The sequence below is a fragment of the Falco naumanni genome, chromosome 1 (genome assembly GCF_017639655.2).
Source record: "Falco naumanni isolate bFalNau1 chromosome 1, bFalNau1.pat, whole genome shotgun sequence".
In the NCBI taxonomy this organism is placed as follows: Eukaryota; Metazoa; Chordata; class Aves; order Falconiformes; family Falconidae; genus Falco; species Falco naumanni.
Window position 1 is genome coordinate 3,900,393 of NC_054054.1, and position 22,733 is coordinate 3,923,125.

At 40.9% G+C, this 22,733-nt stretch overlaps 1 protein-coding gene and 1 pseudogene across 6 annotated transcripts in view; one reads left to right on the forward strand and one right to left on the reverse strand.

Moving 5' to 3' along the window:
- WWC2 (WW and C2 domain containing 2) overlaps positions 1-20,343 on the forward strand; it is a 104,986-nt gene extending 84,643 nt beyond the window's left edge. For 5 of the 6 annotated variants that reach the window (XM_040601273.1, XM_040601602.1, XM_040601685.1 and 2 more), the window contains exons 16-23: positions 1,292-1,456; positions 2,188-2,303; positions 3,303-3,495; positions 5,441-5,605; positions 8,149-8,241; positions 9,882-10,124; positions 15,550-15,677; positions 17,692-20,343. In XM_040601273.1, coding sequence (XP_040457207.1) covers positions 1,292-1,456; positions 2,188-2,303; positions 3,303-3,495; positions 5,441-5,605; positions 8,149-8,241; positions 9,882-10,124; positions 15,550-15,677; positions 17,692-17,758 — 1,170 coding nt within the window. In that variant the 3' untranslated portion in view covers positions 17,759-20,343. The remainder of the gene's footprint in view (positions 1-1,291; positions 1,457-2,187; positions 2,304-3,302; positions 3,496-5,440; positions 5,606-8,148; positions 8,242-9,881; positions 10,125-15,549; positions 15,678-17,691) is intronic. The other variant, XM_040601361.1, reaches the window with a different exon arrangement.
- On the reverse strand, positions 1-22,729 carry LOC121091940 (annotated as a pseudogene).
- Positions 22,730-22,733: the final 4 nt, after the last annotated feature.

Sequence of the window (22,733 nt, forward strand, 5' to 3'; positions counted from 1 at the left end):
AAAAAAAAAAAAAAAAAGCAAACCTTTACTGGCACAACTTGTCACGAAGAACAAACCAAATTACATTTTTACACATTGCTGGAATTATATGATGTTGAACTTTTTAGTTTTTATGATCTATAGAAATGATAAAAAGGCATGACATTCTAGACCAGCCTATTGGAAACCGGCACTTTTTAGATTTTGTTAATTGTAGTCATCACCTAATTAGCGATGCTTCATTTACATTCACATTGCTTTTTTGCGTGGTCTGGTACAACTCAGTTTAGTCTTTTACCACGAGTTGCCTTAGCACAGTGAGATTTTTAGTTACAACACCCTGAAGAGATGCTGGAATCTGGTGGGGTTTTCATCAACTCCAACTACCGGGAACAGCCTCTCACTTTCAAAAATGTAGAAGTTAATTCCTGGGGAATACGTTGGCCTTTTTCAATAGGTAAGGGTTTTCGCCTCAGGTAAGGGAAGGGCAGTAGAACAAAAATGCAATAGAATGCAGGCTGCAAAGGTGAAGGGAAAACCTCAACAACAAAAAAACCGACCACTGGGCTAACTGTGGTTAACCACATATGGGTTAATCCCAAGGCCAAAAGAAAGAGCTGGGAGTCTCACTCCCAGCAGAAAGCCCTGGGCAACATGACCAGAGTCTTGACAGGAGCCACCTACGCAGCCCGGTAGCTGTGAAGACCATTTGCTTTGCCAAAGAACAGAGTATTTTAATCTCCGAGGCACAGCCCCAACACAAGTACTTCATAACTTTTCCCCCAGTGCCAACTCGGTGGATATCAGTGCTTGTCCAGATGAAAAGGTTTCTTAATCTCTTTCCTGACTTTTCATCTGCTTCTTCACTGGTTAGAGCAAACAAGGTCATCTGTTATTGTTTGCTGTATTGATGATTTTTGTGGTGGAACCACTGAAAAATTGACTGAAACTTGCTGCTCCATGAGTTGATGCTGCAGGTTTCATTGACACGGTTTTTCATTATTGGATGCTGTAGAAAGCAGACATGTGCGTTACAGTGATGTAGAGGGTTAGGGGTGTGTGCATGTGGGGAGAAATTCTGCAGGCTGAAATAAAGGATGGCAGAATAGGCAATATGAAGGAGCTTTCCATGTACTTCTATTTATTTTAACTAGGGAAATAGAAAACTGTCCAGTTAAAAAGGGAATTAAGATTCATGTCAAATTCACACTGCCTATTTTACATGATAAATATTGTAGAATTTGTTTTCAGCTGTTCTGCAGGAAATAAAACAAATTTAAACAATTTTCTTCCCCCTTCTTATTTTGTGCAGGCTGGGACTCAGATCAGTCTGGCAGATTTATCATTTTCTGATGAGATTTGTACTCTGTGGTACAACCTGTTGCCTTGCAAGCAAATTCCTGGCAAAAAAAACAAAGAACAAAACGAAGAATCCGTGTTTCTCTTAACCAAGCAGTCACTGGACTCTTTGGACTTGGTGAGTAATGTGTCGGCTATTACTGTAATAGCAAGAAAAAAGCCACAGATTCTAATTGTGCCATTGCCCTGTGGTTATTTGAATAAATGAATTTTCCTCCCTTGAAGGTCCCAAGCCCTGTTGTCTTGCAGGCGCTTCTGCCTGTAGTGACTTTGTGCCTGAGTGGGTCCGGATTTGTTAGCAGGTATGGATAGGGCTGATGCTGCTTAGTGGGATTCAAAACTGCACTCTAATTTGAAATGCTTAAGCTGTGTTTCACTTTAGAAAGAATGCTATTGAAGAGCTTCCTTAATTTTTCCATTTATTTTCATAAGCCCACATTAAAAATTGCTATTTATTAATTATTTGAATTTGCATACTTAGCATTTTCAGTGCAGTGGCTTTAAGTGTGCATCACCTTCTTAAAAGAACGATGTTAAAAAATGTAACTTTTAAGAACCAACATTTTATTACATAGGGATATTAGAAGTATGAGGAGAGACTAGACGTTAAAGGATGACAGGAGCATATCTGATTGCAGTATTGTTTTACAAACAATCTATTTTTGACGGAGAACAATCAATTAATGTGCTATGCATTGACAGTTCAAACCCCTTATACTTGTGAGCTGAGTCATGTTTTTGCTGGTGTCGGGGACCAGCAGGGTAATGCAGCTCTTGCAAGAGTTGTTTGGGTTTTTTTTCTCTGTGTTGTGTATCACTCAATTCTGTTTTCATCTCTTTTGTGAGCAGGATGCTGTGTCAGCTCTGCTAGAGAGGACATCTGCTGAGCTGGAAGCAGTAGAACAAGAGCTGGCTGAAGACGACGAGGAGGAGGAACAAGAGCAAAGGGGCTCTGAGGAAGACTGGTAAAGCCACTTCTCCTCCCTCTCTGTTCATGCCTGAATGATTCCACTTATTCCTCCTATTCTTAGACAAATGAAAGAGCTGTACTTTTGGAGGAGTTCATAAGCACATAGAATGGTTTGGGTTGGAAGGGACCTTTAAAGATCATCTAGTTCCAACCCCCTGCCATGGGCAGGGACACCTTCCACCAGACCAGGTTGCTCCCAGCCCCATCCAGCCTGGTCTGGAACACTGCCAGGGATGGGGCACCCACAGCTGCTGTGGGCAGCCTGGGCCAGTGCCTCACCACCACTGGAACTGGGGTGAGGTCTTGTTCCCTTGTGTGGTCAATTCAGTCACCTTCTTTTAGGTTGACAAGTGTCTTGGCTGCTCTGTTAACTCCTACTGTTGATGCTCCTGCATTCTATATACATCTTCCAGTGAAACCACTTGAGGAGGCTGAGCCACTGGAAGCGTACCAGAATGTCTTGTATCAAGCATTAGTTGCATTAACTATAATAAGCAACTAATAGGATTTGAGGAAGGCTGCAGAGTCAGTGTGTGTGCTTCCAGTGATGGTCTTGTTTTTGAAGAAGTTGTGAGCTTTCTCAAGAAACAGATTTCTTGCTAAATTGCTGTGTTGAGTACTGTTCCTGTGCAATTTCTTAGCTGCAGCGTAGAAATGAATGCATGCTTTATTATGGTGGAAGGGGAGTCTTGCTCATTTGTTTTATGAATTTATTGCAACCCAAGTCCTTCAACATTGTCAACCTTCAGCTACTGAACATAGTGCAGTGTTGTCGTAATGACCTTGAAGGTAGCAGAGCTTGCTGGGTTTTACTGGAGCATATAATGAAGTGTGCTTCACAAGAACTTAACGGAAGCGTTTGGGTGATACTCTTGTTTGCCCTGTCAGGAAAACGCATATGTTGTGCTGGGTGAAGGCCTAGGCCTTCTGAAGTCTTCCTCTGGTGGGTGTTTTCAGTTTTAAGAATAAACGTGGGCTGCTTCTGTTCATATAGGTTAGAAATGCTCGCAGAAGCCTCTGATGAAATTGTGGATGAAGAGGAGGATGGCATCAAGCTGGCAGCAGAAGGCAGCTGTGCTGAGGACTTGAGGTTACTCGCTGACGCACCAGAAACAGATCACGAGAAGGACGGAGAGCCCAGTGACGAGGCCCAAGGAAGCCAGCAAGCTGCTGTAATGCGAACACTGGTGAATACCTTAAAACGCGCGTTCCTACGGTATCTTACTGCGGCCGCAGGTCTGGTTTTAAGCAGTTAATGCAGAATGCTGCTGCATGGCCTTGGCCACGCACACACGTGCTGCACACTTGTCAGTATGGACTTTAATGAAATCAGGGCAGTCAGTTCTGAACTACAGAGGACACTCGGCAGACACGCTAGGCAGAACTCCCAAGTCAAAGACAATTAACTAAAAATGTGTTTCTTCATTTTTTTTTGTTGCGTAGGGAGAATATTCAAAACACAAGTGCAGTTCAGTAGCATCAGCTGGTACATACTTAAAATATTTTTGCACATCTGTTTTGTTGTTTCCTCTTTTTTCCTGATTCATCTGATAAACAGGGGGGGAAGATAGAACAGGGGTCAAGATCTTTAAACCAGTGAGGGGATTTGCTTGTTTCTTCTCTTTATTTTAGGGTGTGAAATACAAAAACTGGCTTAGCAGAGGAGGAAAGTTTAATCATAGAAAATTCCAAAATGTGTATCAAACGGTGTACTGTAGAACTACCCACACACTGTACATAAATTCTGATCCCATGTTCTTGTTAACTGTTTGCTTTAAATTATATTCCACCCTTCTGAAAGCACTTCTAGTAAGTTTTTAGTAAACGTATCCCTAACGTGGTAACACATACTCTAGAAATAAAGATTTGAAACCACCTTTCTGCATCTTAATGAAAACACTCTTGCATGCATTAAACCCACAGGTTCTGTAAAATAGCAAAGGTAAAAAGGCAAAGAATGACATCTCGTTCCTTCAAGTTTGTGACGATACAGAAGTTCAACACCTCAGTGGACTTGCTGGAAACTGTAATTAACTTCCAATTAATGTGGCAAGATGCCAAATGAGCTAAGGTCATGGTATAAAAGGACTGACAGTCTGCTGGGTAGCAAGCAAATACAGATCAAAGCCCTAACGCGGCAAGGGGAGCCACCAAGGACAACATCTGAAGGTTAGGCACGCACACAGGCGTTTTGCTAAGCCTGGGCTGGATGATCTGGACAGTGAGTGAAAGACATAGCAGACCTCTTTGGAGAGCCAGCCACAGCGTAGATCTCCGTGTGCCAGGTCCTCTCAGGGCTGCACTCGTGCTATTTAGGTCGTTGCATTTATCACCTGCACGTTGAAAACCGTGAACCTCCTTAAATTACCCAAGTTGAAGAAAATGCCCCAGTGCACATCAGTTACATCAGATGTGCCAGCTGCCGCGGTGCTTGCTCTAGCGCAGCTGTCAAGATGATTGCTGCATGTAAGCAAGCACAGGCTGCGCCACCCATGGGGGTGTCGGCCCCTGAGGCTCCCCGTGGCATGTGTGGGGCACCTGTAGTAGGCAGCAGGCCGTTCCGAGGGCCAGCAGCTAGCAAAATGTCTTTTCCCTGGGTTCACAAGGCTGGTGCAGCTCTGCAGATTGCCATAAAGCAGCCCTGCTGCTGGGGCCTGGGGGCTGCACGATGGTATGCGTGGAAGAACCTGGGCAATGTACGCTTCCCAGCTGCCCCTTTCCGTGTGCACAGGCACCACCTGGAGCATCGCAGAACCTTGCTGTTCTCAAAATAAATCTAAACGCGTAACAGCAATAATAATGCCTGCAAATGGCAAAGCAAAACACTTGTTGCACTGTGGTTGCATCAGGACATTTGCAGGGCAACAAAGGCCTTTCTGCAAAAGCTTTGGTTTGGTTTTCCTGGATACAGAGATGACCTTCAAAGACTTTCCACACAGTTAAGCATTTTGGGAATTCTGTGTTTATTTCCTTAGCATAGCTTCTCTGTAAGTGCAAGACGCTTTTTGCTGCTGCTGGTTTTCCATCTGCCACAAGGTAACAAAAACGCTCGTAAAATCCAAAGGCACAAAAACTATGTGGTGGCACGTGTCTGGGTATAGTAGTTCTTATAAACTAAATTATTTTTCTTAGGTTGATAAAGAGACTAACACTGAGGAATCGGTTAACAAGAACGCAACAGTCCGACCCAAGGACAGAGCCAGCTGGAGCTCAAGACAGCGTCCCTTTGTCAGGAACAGCATGATAGTGCGCTCACAAACCTTCTCTCCAGGCGAGCGGAACCAATACATCTGTAGGGTAAGAGGAAAAACACTTGGAACGAAGAGCTATTAACTAAAGAGTCATTTAACTTCTTGGGAATGATGCATTAATGACAGTGAGTCATGTACCAATTTTCTCCGCGAGAGGCAGAGCCTGTGCTTTCTCGAGATCCTTTCTTTCCCTAACTGACCTGATGCATAGTAGAATTGACTTTCAGCAGAGTTGTGTACTCTTGCAAAACATCTTTGCTAGGGCAAAAATAGATCCTGTTGGAAAGAAGTAACACAGGTGCCTGTGCTGGCTGTCTGCAAAACGTGCATTTCCCTGCATGTCAGCAACTACAGCTCTCACACAGCAAAATAATTTGTTAAAACATAGAATAGAGTTCACTGTAAACTGCTGTTGCATTACCATATTTTAATAATGTAACCGTTTAAAGGTAACAGCGTGGAAAGAGCTCGGTCATCAATTTTAAATCTCATTTTGTATCTCAACTGGTTTTTGACCTGGGCAGCCCAAATCCTGTCGGAATTACATCTTTGAAAGATGTGTGAGCGCTGCCTAGGGGCTGAGTTTTAAACATGGCTGTGGCAACAAAGTTCTCCAGTCTTTCCAGTTCTATGGTAGCAAGGGGCAAAAAAAAGAAAAATCTATTTACATTGTTAGCCTAGTTCCTGCTAAACTGTGAAAATCATGTGTTTAAAGATTTAAGCATGCATTACCCGCTCTGTAGATTTTATACTTACAGGCACCCTAGAAAAGGTAGTTTATTTTGATCTTTAGTTTCTACAGGTTACTCACACAAGTGTGACTTTGTTAAAAAAATAATACTTGTGCTTTAATTCTTCTCCAGCTAAATAGAGAGTGGTTGCCTTCATCATTTGGGAACATTAAAGTTGAGAACTTCTCTGTGATTCTTATTGGCCTAAAAAAAAATATTCTATAGTCAGTAGCTACATACTTAAATAACTATTCCATACACCCTTCAGAATGAAACACAGCAGATCGTTTTGAAACAATCTTTACGTAACTTGGATAGATTATTGGCAGAACTCAAAACCTAGCCTTCATCTTCATTCCTGTGCACTGGAAATCAGTTGTATTGGGAAAAAAAAAAAAGGCAAAAAAAAAAGCCAAAAAAAAAAAAGCCTTAGCTTACTGTCTGTAGAGTTTGCTCTGACAGTTTAGTGAGTATAAACTCCTGAAGTTTTTGCATCTGGAAGGGCATTGGGCTTTTGTAGCTTTGACCATTGCTATGGACCTGCTGCCAGAAGCCAGAACCTTAATGAAACTGAATAAACCATTCTTTCTCATTCTCATTGCTGTACTGCCCAGTACTGCCTGGGAGTAAAGTACCCTAGGAGAAACCCACGTTTGCACGGATGCATCTCTTGCCGTTTCCGAACTGCTGGCAGCGTGCCGCCGGGGCTCAGGGGTGAGCGCCGCAGCTGCAGCCGAGGCCACGGAGAGGGCTGAACGGCGCGGGTCTCCCCAGTCCCAGTCCCCAGCTGGCACCGCACGGGGTCCAGCCTTCCAGGCCTTGTGGTGCTACACTTAGAGGAGAGCACCCGCTGGATACGCTCCGGCTCTCTGCCGGCTGCTCTCTTTTCAGCAGAGATGGCCGAGCTTTAAGAAAGCACCTACTCGTGTGATGTTACAAAACACAGGAGGATTTTTGAGGCCTGAAGGACAGACCCAAAGTCTGTTAGTGCCTTTGAAAAATCTCCCTTGGAAAGTGCTTAAAGAACATCAGTGCCGATAGCCACCTGTGCGTATCCAGGGGTAGAGCTCCCAGCAGTGGCTCCGCAGTGAAAAGACAGATTTGTCTCTGGAGAGGTGTATTCGTACTGCAAGCGGTTGTATTTCTCTCCCGCAGCTCCCAGTCGGTTCTGTGTAAGCATGCTTCGGGGCTCTGGCTATTGAATTATTAGCAGAATGAGTCTTCCTTGTCTCACCTTTTCTGAGGAGGTGGAATAAATATTCTGCAGATAGATGCTTCTGTTCTCTCTGAAGGTTACCACCACATATGCTGATACATCTAACAGTCAGCCTGCACTGATGTATGTGGAATTAATGCTATAATTAAGAAGAAACGACCGCTGCGCCGTGATGTGTATTTTTGAGAAGCAGGAAGTGCTTCTGAAGGAAGCTGTAGGCACACCTATACCTGTGACAAATAATAATAATAATACAAAAATACTGTTTATTGGACAGGTGCATGTCTACAGTAATTTACCTTCCCTGTAGTAAATTTGTTAAAAGCCTGCCCCAGGTAAATGAAATCCATAGTTTATAATCTGCAGCCAGGCTGATTTTGGCAGTACTTAATAACTATAGTTACCTTCCTTGCATTCTTAAAGAGTCAGCTTACTACTCATTTAGTAAGATCAACGGTTGTCTTGGTTTAGGAATAGAATTTTAGAGTAGGTGCTTATTCTACTTGAAAATTTTTTTACTTTATATTAAGAGTGACGTACATGTATATCAACACTGAGGTTTTCTAACTGGTTATATCAATACAGATTTTATTTGTATATGAAGATGCCTTATATCGCTGTTTGTTATGTACATTTTGACAGTTGAATCGAAGTGACAGTGACAGCTCAACACTAGCCAAAAAGTCGCTCTTTGTGAGAAATGCCACAGAACGGCGGAGCCTAAGAGTTAAGCAGGTACGTGCTGCGTTACCTGGATATGGCTTAAAACAAAGCGTGGGGAGAGAAGGAGTAACAACAACTTAAACGATATGTTTCATTTCAACTGTTTCAGCGAAAGCGATGCACATACCACATGTAGTCCCATGTAGTTTCAAGTTGAAATCTCAACACAGTGGTCTCAGTCCTACTTCGTCCCCCCCCCACCAAAGCTTACGTTGTTCCAGTTGTGGCTGAAGCAAGCAGCGAGACACTGGTGCTCAGCATCACGGCATTTACTGTTCAACTTCAGCTTGTTACAGTAGTCAAAGGGCTCTGGGTTAAATAAACCAAATACTGTGAAGTGACCCAAGATGGCTTACGCTGCAGAAAGGTCAACATCAGCAACAGCTGTCTTGAGCAAATTTTGGTGGAAATGCAAGGATTCAGATGCCCTTTTAAAGGGGATTTATTATTCTCCAAGAGTGTTTGAGTAGCAGAAGGACAGAAGGTTGTACTTCTCTCGTATGGAATTTTGTCCTGGTTTTGGCTGGGGTAGAGTTAGTTTTCTTCCTAGTAGCTGGCGCAGCGCTGTGGTTTGGGTTTAGGATGAGAATAAAGTCGATTTCACACTGATGGTTTTAGTTGTTGCCAAGTAGCGTTTACACTGAGTCAAGGATTTCTCAGCTTCTCCTGTCCTGCCAGCGAGAGAGCTGGAGGGGCACAAGAAGTTGGGAGGGGACAGAGCCGGCACCCCAGCTGACCCAGAGGGTGCTCCGTACCATATGACATCGTGCTCGGTGTAGATAAACTGGGGGGAAAGCTGGTGGGGAGCCACTGTTCAGGAACTGCCTGGGCATCGGTCGGTGGGTGGTGAGCAATTGTGCTGTGCATCATTTGCATTTTATTTATTTATTGTTTGGTTTCTTCCTTTTTTGTGTTGCGTTAAACTGTCTTTCTCTCAGCCCAGAGTTTTCTCGCTTACCCTTTGGATCCTCTCCCCCGTCCTGCTGGGCGAGGGGGGGTATGCGGCTGTGTGGTTTAGCTGCTGGCTGGGGTTAAACCGTGACAAGTTCATTCTTACACCAGTTGAGAGTTACGTTTTCATTTCAGTTGTAACTAAAAACCCACTTCTGTGGAAGGGTTGTTAACGGGTAGCAGGATTACAGTTGGCATAAGGAAGAAATACTGAATAGTCTGGGATGGCTTCTCCTGCCTGACTTACTCATATGAAAAGTCACTGTGAAAAGGACAGTAAAAAATGTGAAATACACTAAAGAAATGCATGTTTACAGAGCTTGTAACATTACGTGTTTGCTTAGGCCTTGAAAAAGCAAATCTTTATAAAAATACATCAACTAGTTGAAATCTGCGGGGAAGTCTGTATAGCATTGGTCTCTAGGCATTGTGTCATCCTGGGGATCAGAACAGGTTTTTTCAGTTTTAACCTGTAAATATATCATTGTACACCTGGCTGGAGAAAGTTTTGCATTTATTTTTAGCTAGTGACTGAAGAAAAATTCTAGAACAGATAAATTTTTGGACTTGGATCTCATCATAGCAGCTTTCTGTTAAAGAAAAACAAAAAATACTCAAGCTTTTCAGACCGTATTATGTCAAACCTTACAGTAGCCTCTCTAGATGTTAATTTTTATTGTTCTGTCTCCCAAATGATTCAGCCTGTTTGCCAACCCATCATGCGAAGAGCTACGCAAGAGTGCCCCATACGCACTTCCCTTGACTTGGAGCTGGACCTCCAGGCATCACGCACAAGACAGAATCGTCTGAATGATGAGCTTCAGGCCTTGCGGGATCTCAAACAGAAGCTTGAGGAAATGAAAGGCAGAGGAGAGACAGACCTTCCCCTGTGTGTGCTAGAGGATGAACGGTTCCAAAAACTCTTGAAACAAGCTGAAAAACAGGTATGAGCAGCATGCAGGTACTGTGTGAGTGAATGCCCTTCCTTACCTTTTCTATAAATTTGTTAGTCAGTCTGTCATGTTTAAGGTTTTTACAGAAGCTCACATCTGACTAATTACAACTCTGAATTGTGTAGTGTAAATAATATTTCTTTATTAGTCAATACTACAGCATTTAAAACTGCAATTTGAGGTAGCGTTTTTCTCTGCCCTGTAAGGACTTCAGTAATTCAGAGTAGAAACTCTGTTATTTGGAGCAATACTTGTGGTCTAGTAAACTAGCATTTACTTAAAAGTTAATTTAAAATTCTCAGGTCCTAGCTGTACTTCTACAGACATGCATATGCTTTTTGTCCTTCAGTGGCAGGTGATTTGCAGAATGCAGAGAATTTGTAGCCAAAAGATGTTTGTAACAGGTAGGGACAGGCAGTGACTGTTACATATAGAGGTAGGGGCATATGGGAAAGGCTCATTTCCTTATGCAGGACCTACTTTTTCTAGTTTTGGCAAAGGAAAGCCAAATTCTATTCTCTGTGCGATGGTCTCTAAAACAATACGAGTATATATGCACTGTCTCTAAACTGCCATAAGGTAATGGGATGCCCTCGTGGATAAAAGACAAGAAACAGGACAGGATGAGTGAGAGGCAACAGTGAAAAGTTGGAGCGTGGAAAATCCCAGCAAGATACATTAAGAAGCTGGATGTTGTGGGGGTTTTGTTACGATTTGGGGAGGTTGTTTTTTTAAATTGTGAGGGTGATCATACACTGGAATAGGGGCCTAGAGAGGTGGTTAGGGGAGGAAAAAAGCCAGCCAAAAAAAAACCCGCAAAGCCCAGCCTCCACAGCTGGAGATGTTCACAGCCTAACTGGACAAGACCCTGAGTATCTGGCTCTGGCTTCACCTGCGCTGAGCAGGAGGTTGAAGTAGGTGCCCTCTGGAACTCCCTTCCCACCTACATCAGTCGGTGTACACCAGTTTTCAGTGAGGGGACGTTGCTAGTGATATCCAAGAGGGATTTGTACTCTTTAGCTATTTCTAGTCAATAGAGATTAGGGTTTTGATGATACCAAGTTATTCAGAGTAATAAAAATGGAAAGCAGTTTTAACAAGGTGCAGAGGACCTCCTAATATGTAAGCAATAGTTGTTGGTCTTGTTTTGGTTTTTTTTAAAAGCTGAATGTCAGTAAATAGCCTTGTGTAGAGGAGGGAAGGGATGATCCCAATATTTACACATACAAAGCTGAGCTCTGAATTAGATGTTAGGAATGAGGTGCTCCAGATACAAGAAACAAAAACATCAGCAGAAACATTGCAGTGATCAGCAAATGTCAAAAAGCAAATAGGACAGGAATTACTATAAAAAGAAGCTGGAACAAAATAAATCATTGTTTTATGATAGAAATACATACTATGCCTGTAGCTTAAACATTGTTCAGTTCTGGTTCTCCTTCTCAAAGTGGATAATAAAACCTGCGTAGGGTCAACAAGGATGGTCAAAGGAGGAAATAGCTTCCATGTTAGGAGTGGCTAAGTAGCTGCAACTGAAGGCTATAAAACCATGAGTGAGGTGGAGGAGAGCAATTAATCTTTGTTTTACTATACGGGAAGTATGGAATTGAAGAAGTGGCAGGTTAAATGCAAGCAAACGTAGCACAATATTTAGAAAGAGTAAAAATGTTTTGCACAGAACATTGAGCGCTGCAAGTTTGCATAGGTTCAAAAAGCAGTTTGATAAATTCATGGAAGAAAAATCCATCCAAGATCTTTAACCATAATGGTATCACCTACTTCTTGAAGTCCTTGATCGTTTGATACCTTAGGAAAGAAAACTATTTCCCAGTATGTGCTCCTAGCTCTTACGTTTATGCCCTGTTCTGTCCTCTGTGTTTCCCTGTCTCTCGTTCCTTGGCATCTGCTGTTGCCTATAGGTAGCAGAGTTCTAAAATGCCTATAAAATACTAGCAGAGTTTAGGCTGAGCATTGACAAGTATCCCGAAAAACCCTTGGGCAAAATGGGATAAGACAGTGCAATGTTTGTGGGTTTTTACCATGTGATTCCGTTGTATGAATTTGATTTTTCTAAGTTTTAACCCATAAAAAGAGTAGCTTTTCAAAAAGCAGCACAGCTAAATTTATTTAGTAGTTTATACATAATGCTGGATGCAGGATAGAAATGATAATTTTTAATTGTTTATTTAATTTAAAACTACTGCCACTCTAAAGCTATTCCCACTGGAATAGAGTATGCCTCTGCAACATGTAACATTTTAAATCCTTTGGATTTGCACTTTCTTATTTCAGCTGGCTCTTTCAAGGCAGCAGATAGGTTTGTCATATTTTATGTCTCTTGTGTCAGTGATGAACACCATAACACACACTGCGATGATATAAATTCCTAAAATATATGCAGGCTGCAGCACAGCATTTAAGTCCTCCTCTCCAAGTGAAAAGTCAGAACAATGATCACAGCCACTCCACCCCTTTGAAGAGTGCTTACAAAGTTTCTGGAAATTTTTCTGCCCTTAAAATCATTGCAGCCTTGCCCTGTGGAGCAAAACAACCCTGAGAATGCTGTACTCTGCTGTCAGTGTTTCCTCTTGGGTTAGCAAAACACAGCAGCCTGGAGAACATTGTCATAGATTATTTTTTAGATCCTGCAGGCATTATAATGGCGCAGACTAATGCAGCAGCTGGAAGTGCCAGAGAAATTGAGAGAGTCTCAAGTGAAAAATGAAACCGCAGATGTGGGGGATGTTGAAAATCAGTGGCTGCTTGCTAGCACGCAGTTACTCGGCTTGAAGCCGAATGCAGAGGCTCCATACCTTCCCTCCCCTCCCTACCACACCACACCTTCCGAAGTACAGCAAGTATGTAAAACCCACTGGTACCTGCACATCAGAAAATAGTAGGTAATTCTGTGCACCAGAAGCATTTCTCTTGTTTAGATTGAATTTTTATGGGAAGTCATGTAGTATTTCAATATCTGAGTCTTAAATCTCCATGCGAGTCAGTTTTCAGAGACCTCAAGTCCTCTGATGTACTTTCTCTTTGTGTATGTCCAAAAAAGATTCCTGTACATGTCTGTAAAGATCATCCTTATTTTTTATTAGTACATCTTCTAGTAGAGAAGTAGAGGTAATCAGTAATGATGTCATTAATACCACAAATACATCCTTGTTCCAGTGTTCTGTTTAGCGGTTAACAGTTTTTCTTCAGATTCACTTTATTCTATACAAAAACAACTGCAGAACAAGACAGGAATTAGCGTTTCAGCTTAAGCTAAGTGCAGACACAGAGATTCCTGTCTGGCACTTCGCTTTGGCGGGTAAGTGCCAGATTTTTGGCAGTTATTGAATGTATGGCCCATGTATCAGTGTGTTTTTCTGTATTTCATATAGATGGAGGATTCGCTATCTTTATAAATCATGCAAGGAACGTGATGTGAATATAAACCTGGTCATGTACATGTCTTCTCAGATGCACACTCTTAGAGACACTGGGCAGAAATGGAAGTTTCTCTGAGAGCATCCTAAAAAATTAAAAGGATTTTTTTAAAAAAAGAGAGAAAGGAGTACATAGTAATAGGGAGTATGAAAACAAAGAAGTCATCTATGGTGTTAACCTGAAATGTGGTAGTCACAAGAATCTTGTATGTAGTTAGAGAAAAGATAAAATTAGAAAATTTTGAAATATTGTATGTTTAGTGCTTTGATGATAAATATTAAGTAGGGGAGCTGATAAAACATATGGCCAGTGACATATGTAAAATTAATTAAGGCACTACCAGTTGCAGCTTGCAAATTTATGTTCACTAACTAATAAGGAAAACAGTATTTATAAGTTAATTTCATTTTTAAATCCTAGCTATTTTGGAGCTGGGGACTGAAAAAACCAGCAGTACAAGCTGACTGGATTTTGAGCGACTTTTTGAAAGGGTGGTGCTCTTTCATGTGAAACACTTTCATATAAAACACTGGAGTGCATTTCAACAGACAGAAGGTACCACTATCCTGCTGCGAACAGATCGCTCTGAATACCCAGTATGAAACTGATAGTATGGACTAACATTTTTTAATTAGTTGGTTTTGTTGTTTGGGAGTCTACTGGGTTGAATTCAGAACTGGAGACGGGAACTCCTGAGTTACAAACCAGCTTTGAAGATTGCTATTTCTGGCTTGGATGTGTGTGTTAACTTTGAGGTAACATACCGACATTTTTCAAGTCTGAGTGCCTAAAGTTAAGCATCAAAAATTAACCTCTAAAGAACTTTAAAAATTATTTCAGAACATGAACTGCTTCTATTAAATTCTGATGGCTGGCAAAATTCAAAATGCAGTAAATAACATCTGTCTGACAGTCCCTGCAGCCTAGAAATTAAACCAAGTGTACACACAGTGCTGCACTGCCCATGCCCTGCATCTCACACGTGATGGGGGTGATAACAGTGGGTTAGGGGACTCATCTGCATATGAACAGTGCACATTTGTCTGAGAAATCCAGGTAACTGCCCACATAAAAGGTCTGCTGTTACAATTACTAGCATTCAGAAACCCTGATAAATTTTTTTAAAAAACAAAATACAACCCTTAATAGCAGTCTGTCGCTGCAATGGTGGATGGTACCACTGCAGCTGTCCCGTTGACACAGCAGTGCTTGGTAAAGACATATGTAATAGAGCCAGCAATACTGAGGTACAGAAATAGTGTAACTTACTGGTGGGTATGTAGCTGCACAACAGGTCAAGAAAGATCCTTGATCTCAGTTACCGCTGGTGGTCCATTCACTTTCCTTGTCTTTTACACCTCTGCAATGAAGATGAAAGAAGTGAGCCTCACATGCAAAACAGGTGTTGTGTCATGAATAAAAATACAAAAGTTCACAAATATTAACTTTGCTAACAACTCAACAAAATTTGAAAGTGTATTTTGAGAGCACACCTTCTCTGGTTTTTCTGTCTGACATTTTAGAGTAGGCATAGGCAACTTTCCTGACAGCTTTCATTAGGATAGAAAAGTATTTTACATGGGAAGAGAATCCCCATCTCCCAGTTCTAAAAAGATATCTGGATAGACATTTACTCATACAAATTTAGGTATTGTCTAACTTAAAGCCTTAAGAAATGCCTCATCAAAATTTAGAACACCTAGTAGCCACCCATGATGGCATGGAATGTGTTTCATTTATATTTTTTTTAGGAAAAGTTCTGATACCTTATTTCATACCCATGGCTTAGGCTTGTGATGTCAGTCTTTTGTCTTGCTGACTCTTTGTAGAGATTTTCCTAGAATCATTTAGGTTAGAAAAGACCTTTAAGATCATTGAGTCCAACTGTAAACCTAACACTGCCGGGTGTTTTGCTTGTCATTTCTTTGAAATGAGTAGTTGTTCGTTATTAGCAAGACAAAGTTATTTTTCCTGTTTACAGGCTGAACAGTCAAAAGAAGAACAGAAACAAGGTTTAAGTGCTGAGAAATTGATGAGGAAAGCTTCTAAGGATGTGTGCCGCTTACGGGAGCAGAGCCAGAAAGTGCCACTGCAGGTGCAGTCATTCAGGTATGGCCTGTTCTGCTTTTCCACTCTTTAATGTAGTGAAGTAACATGAATTACTTCTAAATATAGCCAGACATGCCTTGTAATATTAGTCAAAAATCCACACGCCTTTGAGTTGCAAGAAACGTTGTGCATTTCTAGCATAGCTCAAAGTTGGAGTTTCAAAGGACCAGGGCTCGGTAACTTGCTTACGCGGCAGAGGTGGCAGTATGGCAGCTGAGCTGTGGCGTGAGGAAGCAGAATGAAAAGTTTCGGACCTCTGCGTGGCATCTGCTGTGGGCAAGGACGTGTGTGACCATCACTGTGGCTCACGTCCCCCACAGCAGACAGACAGTGGCTTTAAGTAATGGGATCTTTTCCAGTGATGGCAGGTACTGGAAACAAATCACACCTCCAGAAGTAGAACAGTATACATCTCATCAGGAAACTGATTAAATACTTGTGCCTTACTCAAGACTTATTATTCAAGAAAGATCTAGAATCCCTCCTCCTTTTTGTTTCCCTCCTCCTTTTGGTTGCGGGAACAGCAACTGATTACATGAAGCAATTAATCAAGTGTTCTTGCTTACCGTAAGCCAGATTGCACGCTTCCTATCTCAAACCTTTCTTCTAACTGGTCTAAATTCCTAAAAGGCTGGGCAGTAAGTGGCAGACTAGCAGCCCAAAGGCCACACTTCTATATAAAAATGCATATAAAACTGTTGATTGAAAAATGCAATGCTTACTCTTCCACATAGAAACAGTACTGCAAGCTAATTTGATCTTTTTTGTCACTTTTTAAAAGCTTGATTTCTGGATTCCTGTGTAGATGTCTTGGTTTCACCAGCACAATAGGAAATTTAAGTCAGCTCCTAGTAAGCTGGAGGATTTTTTTTTTCCTTTTTCAAGCCAGTCTGTTATGAACAGTTTGGGAAATCCATAAGCAAATTGGGGCCTGTGAGGTACATACTGCAAACCGCAACTGTAAGCGATGCAGAATCAAAGCGAAAAGAGAGAAAGGAAAAGGGTTCCTCAGCAAGGAAGCTGAGCCGGTCACTTCAGTATGACATTCAGAGCATCTTCAAACAGTTTTCACTTCCTGTGCAAATGTTGAAAAAGAGGTTTGGTCGACGCTGGTCTTTTAACAGTCATCACAGACTGCTGCCCAAATTGACAGGAACATGTAACAGGGCTCACGACATCATTCCCCTGCAGGGAAGGTACTACTGTAAGACTCCATTCTCCTTTATCGTCTAATCACTACACAACTAGCCAAGGAATCCAGTTTACGTAGCTGGTTTTGCTCTGAGCTACTGTTTTCGATGCGAACTCAAGCTTTGCCAGTGGAAGACGTGGTTTAGTCAACTGGGCAAATAGTTGCCTCCCAAGGCTGACTTGTATGCGCCCTGCTAGTTGGGCTTGCTACGGTGCTGCGGCCTCACAGACTCATCGCACAGAGGCGTTTTTGAAGCTCCCAAGAAGAAGGACTCTTCTGAGCTTTAATTGTTAAGCCCCCAATACTCATCATCTGCTTTCCAGGCTGCCGGCAGACAAGCTGGTGTCAACTTGCTATGCTTCAGTAGTCTCTCAGTTGGTAGGAGACAGAAATGGTAACAGCACAAGGGAAGCAGCTAGAAAATGGGTTGGAAATTCTGCTTCTCCGAGCCTCCTCCAGACCCTTCCCCAAGTCAGGCTACAATGGTTTATTTTGCCTTTTCGCCACCCCCCAGCACTGAAATACCACCATAGGAAATTCAGTGACTAGATCAATACTTCAGTCTTATCATTGCAGTTATTAATGAAATATTGATGTGGTTTTCTTTTTCAAAACTGGAGCTGCTTTTTACAGAAGTCTGCCTAAGAAGGGAATTATGTCAGAATGCTACACTTGTAAACACATTCACTGCGTATTTTCCTTACTGTTTGTTTTCCAAACTTGTATTTTTAAGAACTGTGCTCTAACGTTAGCAACTCTACAGCAGACAACATTGGAGGCATGCCATAAATAGTAAAATAATAACTTGTTTTCTAATTTCAGGGAGAAGATAGCATACTTCACAAGAGCAAAGATCAGTATACCAGCCCTTCCAGCTGATGATGTATAATAATGCATTTTCATTGAAGTGTTTTTACAGTTGTTCATCTCTTTTCAGATGAACTTTGTAGTTCCAGTGACCTGCTTTTAAAGATCTTCTATTTTACATTCACTATTGATATGTTTATTTGTAAAATATAGTGAATTGAATTGTTGTATGCTTAAAAAAAAAATGGCAAAAACCCCAACAACCCAAAAACCAAAGTAGATTAATTTTGGTATACTGATGCTGATTTTGTACAGTTTGTATGTATTGCATGTGTGTGTTTATTTTGTAAAGATGGAACAAAGGAACAAAGGCAGAACTAAGCATGTATCCTGTTGAACTGCACTGTTGAGAAATATTACGTTCAACAGAAGATTGTTTTATCTTTTCACTATTTTCATGTGAGCAGACTGTGAAGATGGCTGTTTTGCCATGCAATATTTTTGTACAAGAGTGTGACTTTTATAGTTTAAAGTTAATGACAAGTGTAAGCTCCTTTCCAAAACATCAAGGCTGCCTCGCAACAGCTGCTAAGTAGATTCATCACCCACATTGGAATTTTGTTTCTGAAAAAAAACTTCTTCTGGTTTTGTTTTTTAATAACTTCTAGGAGGAGACGGAGTTCAGAGTTTAGTTTTGTGAATGTACAGTACTTCAACCTGCACTAAAAGGTTTCTTGCATCTGTGGGAGAGTGAGAAAGGTAAGGCAGACAAGAAACCCTAAAAGCTCATTATAAGACTACGAAAAGGGGCAGCTGTTTTCTGAACTGGAAGCTGAATCAAATTCGTAATACCAACATTGAAATCAGAATAGTTATATCCACTGTATGCTTAAAAATGAGGGTTTCTCTATGTTAATCTTTTGTCCTAGGGCTGTCTTATTGCCAACTACGAACACATCAAAGTGTTTGTTAGGTTTAGAAATACGAAGATGTTTCATTAAGTATTTGTACCAGGAGAAAAATCTGTCACATACTAAGTCAGATACCAGAAGTCTTATTGGTAAGGTAAACCCTTTCTGAAAAAGAAAAGCTCCTGCCTAGAAGTCCCTGTATGCAGGTGAGGGTGTACAGGTTTAATAAATAATGTGAAGGGCAGATTTCAAATTTGTCTTACATGAAGCAGCCTGCTAGGAAGCAGCATCAACTTGGATGTATTCTGTTAGAAGTCCAGAACATTAGATGTAGGTGTTTAAGCAGCCCAGTCTTGGTAAAGCAGTTGGGGTCTTCCCTCCTGTGGGTACTGTGTAAGTAGGTGGACAGTGCAGATAACGGAATTATTTCATTTTCTACTTAATATGTTGCACTCAGATATATTTAATTCACTGGCGAAAGTGTTCTTCCCCAAGCAACAAGCCGCATATGCATGGACTTCATCTTTCAAAAAGGCTATAATTACTTGGTGAGAAAGTGGCAGCAAATGTAACCACGGTATGATAGCAGCTGTCTTAAATTCAAAACGACAATTCTGAGATGAGAGGTCTGTGTAACACCCAAGGGTTTTCTTATGCACAAATGCATCCGTTCACTTAAATGTATAGCCAAACATGCTATTTTGGGCAAGATGACTGATTGAACATTCTTTATGAATGCCCCATTTGTTTTTTGTTTCTTGGGTCTGAGATAACATTCATGTTTGAAAGGTCAGTTTTAAAAAAACCCAACAAAATAACAAAACCAAATCTGGAATTATTTAATGTAGAGGTGAAATGAAGGTTGACAGTTTCAACTTCTCAATTTGATTATATAAGTTGTTTGTAGAATGATGTTTAGAGGTGTACTTTATGATTTTTCTTTTATTTATTTACAGTCTTTTATTTATGTTTTGTTTAATATAGTTCAGTTCTGGCCATAAAAATATTTGACATTAAGGATGCTATTGTGAAAAATATTTAGAGCTATCTAAATTCTTGCCAGATTAGCTGTTTCTTCTCACATGTTGAATAATTTTCCAAAAAAAAGTATTATCTGATTTGTAAGCATGAGGTGACATCAAAATTTAAGTATTTCTGGCTTTAGCTTGCAAAATTAATTTAAAAGTGACAGACTTAAACTTATTCATGCTCCTCATTTTCCAGATTGCTCAACTTTAGTAGGCAGCTTTTAACAATTTACATTTGGAGTTTTGGGGTTTTTTTCTAATTCAGTTTGTTCACACTTGAAACACTCAATAAGCTAAAATAATACAATAACACAAATAAATCCCCATCCATTTAAGATTATAAATATTAGTCTTGAAGTGGAATTTACTCTGCACAGCAAAATGTAATGAATGTAATTAGTTCTATTTCCAGGTACCAATGTCACTGCAGTTGCATATATCAAAATTAAATATTTGCTGGTACAAGAATATTTGGCTGAATGAGCAAAGTTTAGCAGAAATTGTAAAAGAACACAAATCAAATAATTTTAAGATTTATTTTTTTCTATTGCTATGTTTATACTGTATTAAATATCAAATGCTCAGGACTGAACTAAATATTTAATCAGGTTATATTCTGAATGGTTTCTGTTCTAATTTTGTCTGTAAGAGTATGCAAGTACGTCACATAGATTTGTCTCTGCACTTTCCATGTGTTTCAGTGATTGGAAAATACATTTTTTAACAAAGTTCTTTTCCAGACCCGTGTTGTATTCTTTTATTGCTCTTCTATGTCTTTATATGTTCTTTGCAGAAACAGATGGCTGCTGTAGCTTTGTCAGTGTAAAATCATTGCAATTTATAGAAAGTTCACATCAATCACTGGCGAGTCGTAGGATAAGTTACACAGAAACCGATTCATATACTTGAAGTTAGTTCTTTGCCTTCATTAGGTAAAAACTGCACTAGCAACGAACACTATTACCTCTTCACTGGACATATCTCATTGTTACTCTGAAATACTGGCTTTCCTTAAAGAAAGGGAGATTGTGCAGGGATATGTTTGGTCATATTCTCCCCACCACTGCCACCCAGAGAATCTCTTATTACATGACATTGTCTGACAACATTTAGTTTGCTGAAAATGATACAGGTCCAGGGATCTTCATTCAAGGTATTAGGTTTTTGTAATGCATGTTGAACTGGGACTACAGAATGTTTCAGAACATAAACTATTTCCGTAAAAAAGACATTGTTTAAAGCCGCCCCAGGTAGGAGTTCTGCCACTTAAAATCTGGTCAAGTCTCCATGCATGCCTACAGATTAAAATTTTATAGTCTCCTTAAAAAAAAAAAAAAAAAAAAAAAAGCAAAAAAAAGCAAAACTACAAAAACAAAATCTGCAGTTGATCAGATTTTGGGGAAATACAGTGGTGACTTAGATCTCCATAGCTCGTCAATTACTGTAATTAAAATTGAATGTAAGTAGTAATTAAAGGAACTACTTAGTAAGACACAATCTCTCCCCCCAATCTTGTAAACAGTAACCTGTCTATTCAGCAGACCTTTCTTAACTGTAATGCAAGAGTAAGAAATCTGAAAACCTGATATCTACCCTCATAAAATCTTCTGTTTTCAGATGTTGATGGGTGTCTTGCATATCTGCCATTGCATACTGCTCTGGTAATTGATGGTCAGATGGTAAGTGATTGTGGAGAGGAGTAGAGATCCCCCTAGAATTATAACAAAAAAAAAATCCACCAAACCAATCACCAAACAGTGCATCCCCTGTTTCCCATGTGGGCACAATCTCTGGGATGTCTTCATCCCAAAATTCCTGGATTATAGTACAGGCAACCCAAGAAATAGGGACTAAGGCCAGAACTCCAGCCAGCCACAGGAGTATTCCTCCAAGTAGTAACAGCTGTTTCTCTAGCTTCTGCTCTGTATCCTCCATCTTTAGGCCGTCCAAACCAAGACTGGAGATCACAAGGCCCAGCAGTCCTCGTCCATTTGATGTAGATACTAAAATCCTGGCAATCTTGAATTCTAGAGGCAGAACTAGGAAAGAATCACAATCTTTACACTGTGTTCCTCCTACAGCTTGGGCTATACAGGCTTGCCAGTCCCACGGTCCAAAGCTCCAGCACATTTTGGGCTAAGCTGAGATTTTTCCAGTCATAAATAGTTACTGGTACTGGTTAAAATCCATCCTAGCACAGACAAAAGAAATCCAGCTAACTGGAGCCTGCATCTGTGGACCAAGTTCATTGTCAGCAGCCACAGAAGCATTACAGCGCTTGCTTTTGCGGACACTGTTCTGCTCAATTCTTTGTCATACTGAACACAAGCAAAAGTTAAAGCAATGCTTTATAAAGCATGAAATACTCCTCCCCCTCCTGCTTGGTGTTGCCTGGTTCTATGTGCAGTGTTTGGGGGATAGGGAAGTAGTAAACCGGTGGCTGAAGGGTGTGGCTACAGCTGGGCTCACCTTTCATTAGTTTTGTTCTCGTTTTTTTTAAGAAAAGCATCTCCTTTGCTTTCCATCAGTCTGCTAAAGCATTACAGCAGCTCTGCTAGTTTCGGCCTCTCAGGGTTCATTTTTAAATGAAGTTTTAATACCCTAGTGATGCACTTCCACTTGCAGCAGATGAAGCTGTCTGCTTTGGGGCTTGTTAAGTACAATCTGTTCAAAGTCAAAGGTTATACGTTCAGAACAATGCGTTGCTGTAAGTGAATGGAGCTGAAGGAGCCTTTGTTAGGATGCATAATGCCTCAATACCTGAAGAATACCTGAAGAAGACAGGGTGAGTATTTTTTAAAGCAGCATTTCTCAGCCTACTTTTGGTGCATAAAGTATGCAGGTGCCAGAAACACTCGGAGTAACTTGTATGGCAGCTTAATGTGCTAGACTGGGAAAACACAACTTCTTGGGTATGAAGCACCCACACCGTAACACCCCGTGCACAAAAGAGACATTTGCAAAGCTCGCTAGAACTTCAGCAACCTAGTTTTCTTAGCATAACAGTTTCTTAAGTATGCAGAAAGACAATTTGATGCATGTATTTAGACCGTTCAGGACATGAGAACTGCAAGTTTGTAGGTCACTGCGTTAGGTAAGTGGAAAGTTGCAACAGGGA